The sequence below is a fragment of the Cotesia typhae genome, unplaced genomic scaffold (assembly GCF_013202065.1).
Source record: "Cotesia typhae breed Kobodo isofemale line unplaced genomic scaffold, CoteBio_Ctyphae contig_123, whole genome shotgun sequence".
Classification (NCBI taxonomy): Eukaryota; Metazoa; Arthropoda; class Insecta; order Hymenoptera; family Braconidae; genus Cotesia; species Cotesia typhae.
This window is the reverse complement of record NW_027423715.1, coordinates 2,695,606-2,702,167: the sequence shown is the minus strand read 5'-3', so window position 1 is coordinate 2,702,167 and position 6,562 is coordinate 2,695,606. Positions and strand designations below refer to the sequence as shown.

At 38.3% G+C, this 6,562-nt stretch overlaps 1 protein-coding gene across 1 annotated transcript; it reads left to right on the top strand.

Annotated features, from left to right (window-relative positions):
- Nucleotides 1–4,237: 4,237 nt before the first annotated feature.
- Nucleotides 4,238–6,130, top strand: LOC141536076 (uncharacterized). The gene has a single exon (XM_074256322.1). The coding sequence runs from the start codon at nucleotides 4,238–4,240 to the stop codon at nucleotides 6,128–6,130; it is 1,893 nt and encodes a 630-aa protein (XP_074112423.1).
- Nucleotides 6,131–6,562: the final 432 nt, after the last annotated feature.

The following is a 6,562-nucleotide window of genomic DNA, read 5'->3' as shown; positions in this document are numbered from 1 at the left end:
AAAATCAATAAATTAATAAATAAATAAATAAATAATTTTTTTAATTAGAAAAATATTAAATATTTAATTTTTTATCTTAAATTTTAGACTAAAAAAAAATCAATCGAACTATTTTAAATATATTTTGATTTTTAAATAAATAAAAGTCCGACACAATGGTAAAATAGGATACTTATCAAAAAAATCTGCATAATGCATGACGTACAACCCATACATTCAGACTAAAGCAATTACAAAGTTAAGAGTATAAAAGCTCCTTAATAAAACGCTTTTCAACAATGCGCCCTTAATCGATTCAAGGATAACCATTATAGTTATCTTTCCTAGGCAGCAGCACCGAACTGAGTGAGCTATATAATCCGCTTGATCCTATCCTCGCTCTCATCTGTGGACAAGGCTAAGACAAAGCTCAGTATTATACATCTATACACACGCTTTATATTTAATTCCGAGTTTTTTAAATATAACAATTAAAATTAATATAGTTTACTGAAAAAAAAAATTACAATTGTCATTTTATAATGTAAAAAAGACTTTTAATATTTTTAATTTAGTAATTTTTTTTAATAATCGTGAAAATTTGTGTATTTACTACTTTTTTACATATTTTTACGATGTAAAATTGTAAATTTTGCATTTTTAAAAAATTTTTAAACTTTAAAATTTTTTACAAACTGAATTTATAAAATTTCTCTTTTATAGAATTTTTTTTACAGTTTAATAAACAATTTTTTGGATAAATTATAATTTAATTTTAAGTTTTTTACTTGAAATAAAAAAAAAAATAAATTATAACAACATTTAGTTTTGCATTAACAATTTTCTATAAATAAATTGTAATAAAATATTAAATTCTGCGATGACAATTTTTAATTTAAAAATTATAATTAATTATTTAATTTTGCATCGAAAATTGTTATTAAAAAAATGTAAAAATCATAAAGTAATAAAAAAAAGTACACAGACCCCAAGTAATACCTCAAAGTCTGGTTTTTCCCATAAAAAAATTTTACAGAACCAAAAGACTAATTTTTGTATCAGTATAAAATTTTTTAAACAAATAAATTAGTAAAATTTTACTTGATTAAAATTAATTTTTTTTTCAGCGTGAACAATAGTAAAAATTTTCCCAAAAAAAATTTTTTTCCTCGCCCAAGTACATTATAGAAGTGAGAGTAAGAGTAAGGGCCACTAAAATAACAGGGGAAGAAGAAAGTGTTTGCGGTATCACAAACCAATGGGCTCTCATTCATATCTCACCCCAGTGTCTCACTTACCAAAGAATAAAATATCATATCATAATATTATATAACACTTAAAATAAAATCTCTTTTGTCTGTTCTTCTTTTTCTTTTTCTTCACTTCCACCCTTTATACAGACAGAAAGAGATTATAAAATAATGGGCGTAGTGACGAAATGAAATACCAGTGGGATTTTAATTTCCGCAAATGTATTGTAATCGATTGATGTCATTCAATACAATAGAGTACCGCCGCAAGATGCGTTTACAATTTCATCCCGAGTGCTCATTCTGTTATGAGTATGACGTACAAATGGAATACGATAGAGGAATAGAGAGAAGAGAGAAGGTAGTGCAGTGGGTAAAGGGTATAGTACACCCGATCCTCGCATCAGCATCATCCACCACCCATTCACGTCAGTTCATTTTATTCTTTTCAAATCTCTACTAACCTACACTATCCACCCATTTCAATCTATACGCCCACATATATATATCTATCATACATCTATTCTCTACATCTATGTCTCTCCCTTTTGTCCCGACTCGGCGGCGGGCATCCGTCTGCTCTCACGACTCTCTATCTCACCCCAGCACCCTTCCCGAGCATACCGACATCAATATTCCTCTCGCTCGGCAGTCCCCGACGAGAGTGATATCGATTCAGACAGCCAATTAGGTCTAAAAGGCCCTTCTGTGTGAATTTGTGCAGAGACAGAACCGTTTACCCGTCAGTCTACTTCTGCTATCAACATTTTTTCTTATATTACCCTACCTCTATTTATTTCTCACTCATTCCGCCCCTTCCTCATAGATGCACTCATCCAGCCGAGGCTTCTGCTGTTACACCTCCCACTATCCCGAGGTTTTATTGATATGAGCTCCGTATGTCTGGATGAGGCTTTTATTAAGTGCTAATGCAAGTACCGAACATCTGACGGAAAAAAAAAATTTTTTTAAAAATGATTTTGTCTTTAGAAATTAGTTTTATTAAATAATGACTTTTATAAAATTGCACTGTAATATTTTAACCATTGAAGTTTTTAAAAATATAAGCTCATCCTGATGTTATACTCATCAAGAGCTTTCATTTGAGTATCCACATGCATTTTTATATATTTTTCATATATACATATATGTAATATATATATAATATATAATATTATATCTTTAAAAATGTTAATACACTGGCCACAAAATTTTGCTTATTCTCTTAATAATATAGATAATAAGAATGTATTCTTAAAAAGTTACGAGAAATGGCGACAGTCGTTGAAACTGTACGTGAAATTGGCGTTCTTAAGGTTAAAAAAAGTTTTTTTCAATTTAACGGAACACAATAAAACTTTAAAATTGTTTTTCTTGTATAAAAAAATTCTTCTGCGTGTTTTTGTAATAATTTTTGCATTTTTTACCTGGAAAAAAATTTATTCGGACTAAGAAAAGAAAAATGAAAAATTGTTAAACTTGAAAAATAATTTTTTTGTGTAAATATTTCTTCAATAATTTTTTAAACTCAATTGAAGGTAAGAAAAATGAATAAAATTAATTTTTCTGTATATTAAATCTAAAAATATGAAAAATGATAATAACCCCAGCTAAAACAGCTCCTTAAAACAATACAAAATGGCGCTCAATGAATCAAACCGCGATTTAATTCCCAATTGACAATAGCTCGTTACCGGAAGACTCTATTTCCTGGGGGACACACTAAATTATCTCCATCCATTTGTCTGGGCGATTTACATGAGGTCAACAACCTGTTTTTACCGCGGCACACACCGTCGCATCGACATCTACTTCTTTCCTGGTTCCCTCCGCCCCTAAAAAGAAAAACAGAGCGCATTTAAATTTGGCATTCTAGCGATCCGCGGTAACCATTTGTAGATTTTTAAGAAACACACCATTCCGTGTACTTACATCTATCTAAATTCACATCCAGCATTACTTGCATTCACCCTCCACACGTACACACCCCACACATTCGCCCCTCACTACACATGTAGTATCTTCAGGGGTAATTCAAGAAGGGGATGAAATTGCGCGCGCATAACCCGCGCAGCTGTGCCAACGGCGAACGACCCACGACCGGCAGCCAGTTGGTTTTCCCATTACACAAAATGGGTAAGAGTGAGCGCACTATAGAGTAGTTTCTCGACTCGAGGGTTGCCAGAGTTTAGGGGACGACGCTCATCGTATCTCATAACCCCAGTGGGGGAAAAATTCTATACATATATTTATAGTTACAAATATAAATATAAATCGCTAGTTTCTGCTATTTAGCGTCTCGATTTTAAAAATTTATTTTTAAACAAAAAAAAAATTCACAAGTCTGGACCAAATTACCCCGTGAGCTATTGGAGAAAAAATTCACATTGTTCTTAATCTTAAATTTAAACAACCGGCAATTATTTTGCGCGCGCGCGCGCGAAAAACACAAAAAAAAAAGTAAAATAAAATATTGGGGCGGGGGTAGTTGTGCGCGGTGACGGTGGCGGTGGAAACCAGTGGCGCTTTACACGGTCTCCCGCAGTTTTCACGTACCACCGAGGCGTTAACGTTTAATCCTGCCGTCTCTTATTTTTATTTTATTAAATTAAAATTTAAGTGTTTATTTAAATAAAAAAAATTATTTTTATTAATAAAAAAATCTCCGCGAGTTTATTCGCTAGTATGAACGCGGTATTTTTTGCAATCGGCCCGAGTTTGTGCGGAAAATTAAGTGATAAATGAAACAAGGGCAGAATTATCTCCACCCTGTTCGCTAAACAGTGAAAACTCCTGTAAATAATTTCCCTAAAATTATCATATCAATTTTAGTGTATTTTAATTTATTCAATTAATGTGAAATGACACAGGACTATTTATGATCTAAAAAAGTGACGTTTAAATAGTGAGAAAAAAAAAATGTCCTTGAGGATTAAAACGAGCGTCAGTTGATCAAATGAATTTCTCCGTAAAATTGCAAGGACGGTGATAGAGGCAAAACTTAAAAAATGGAAGTCAGATTTTGGGGATGTGGGAATCCGAGACGAGAGTACAGTCCGGTGCCATCGGTCGGAGTATTTTTGCTGCTGGTTGTAATCTTGGGGCGAGTTTGCTGTGTAATCGGTGACAAGTGTGCGGACGAGTGTACGTGCAAGTGGAAGGGTGGCAAAAGAACCGTGGAGTGTGTGAAGCGAATGCTTACGAGCATCCCGGAGGAGATAGACCCGGAGACCCAGGTGCTGGACGCGAGCGACAACGACATAAGGCTGCTGGCCAGCAACATCTTCGTCCGGGTCCAACTGACGAACCTGCAGAGGGTCTATTTGCGAAATTGCAGAATGGAGCGGATAGACAAGGAGGCGCTTAACGGGCTGACGAACTTGATAGAGCTCGATCTGAGCAACAACAGACTGACCTCGATCCCCAGCGAGAGCTTGACCAAGGCGCCCTTCCTCAGAGACCTGTCGTTGGCAGGAAACCCCTTAGTCCGGATCCAGTCTAACGTGTTCGGCACGACCTCCAGCCTGATAAAACTCGACCTCTCCAACGCTCAAATCTCCGAGATCGAGTCGAACGGGCTGCGGGGCCTGGAGTCCCTGGAGTCGCTGAAGCTCAACGGGAACCGGCTGGCCACCCTCAACCCGGGGACCTTCGACCCGCTGAACAAGCTCACGAGCATCGAGCTCCACGACAACCCCTGGATCTGCAACTGCCACCTCAGGGAGATGAAGCAGTGGCTGGTCAAGCACAACCTACCGACTCTGATCTCTCCGGTCTGCCACGGCCCGGAGCAGCTTGTGAATAAGCCCTTTGTCGAGCTGACTCTCGATGACTTTGCCTGCCGCCCGGTGATGATGTTCACCGCCAGGTACGCGGAGGCCACGATTGGGGAAAACGCGAGCATTGTCTGCCGCGTATCCGCGGTTCCGCCGGCTAAAATAAAGTGGTACTGGAGCGGAAAGCTCCTGGGCAACCACAGCTCGTTCAGTAGCTACCAGAAGGTCTACATTTACGAGGAGGGCCAGTACAGCAAGCGCAGCACTTTGATTCTGACAAACGCCCAGGAGATAGACTCCAGTGATTTTTATTGTGTCGCGGAAAACAGAGCCGGAAGCGTCGAGGCCAATTTCACGCTCCACGTTTCCTCGAGGACCGCCGGAATGTCGACGCTTGGCAGCGGGCAGATCGCGGGGATTTCCGCTGCACTGGTTGTCCTTATTTTGCTGATACTTCTGATCATCATGGTGCTGTTCATCAGACTCAGGCGGATGCCCGTCAAGGAGGTGAAGAGCAACGCCGCGGCTATGGAGGTTCTGCCCTCGGAGGGCAGCAACGACAACGCGGTCAGCGGAACGCTCAGCAGAAAAGTTGAGCAGGAGAATGAAACCACTTTTAATGATTCGACGAAGCCCGGCTCGTTGAGCTTGAGCTATGTTCAGAGAGTGCCGCTGGACTCCTCCAGGGAGTATATTGTCGACGAGCACCCGGTGATCCACGGCGCCTGCTTCTCTTCGACCGCCTCTTTGGTTCCCGTCGAGAACCCTGATCTCATTAGGGACACCAGAACGTCTATTGAGGAGCTCGGGAATTACTCCACTGGCCTGATCGACAATACGAGACTTTTGTACTCGAGTTTGTGGGACACCGGTGACGACACTGTGCCTGGCGTCGCCGGAAACTCGACATATGCCAAGGAAGTTCAGTCGAGCGTGTCCATCATGTCTGTCGAGCATCAACAGCAGTTGCACCACCAGCAGTTCCCACCTGGCGCTAAACAGTTGAGGGTATGGCAGAAAGGCGTTCCCGTTTTGCCACCTGTTTCCGCTCTTAAGCGGGTCCTCGGATCCACCAGGAGCTCTCCGGACGAGGGATACCAGGAGGGCACTGGCACTGATGTCTAGGTACCGCTACTTCATTACTGCGATCCACGGCACAGGTATCTTGAGCTCATGAGGAGGCATCAGGATGATTGTGGGGCTAGTTGTCTCAATGACTAAAATTTTTTTTTTGTGCTCGTGATTTTGGTCGTGGTAGTGAACACTTAGAAATTTATTGTTATTTATAATTAAAGTAATTTAAATAATGATAATAATAAAAATAATAATAATAGTAGGAATAATTATTATAAAAAATTAATAATAATAAATTATAAGTGTCCAATAGATTAAGAAAAAAAATTTGTTGGAAAAAACTAAATGTGAACTTATAAAAAAAAATTCATTAATAATTTAAAGGTAAAAAAAAAAAGGGATAAAAAATTTTTTTTTATTTGTGAGTACAAGAAAAAAATCATAAATTATCTGTCAAAGACTGTACATCTATTTAAAAAATGT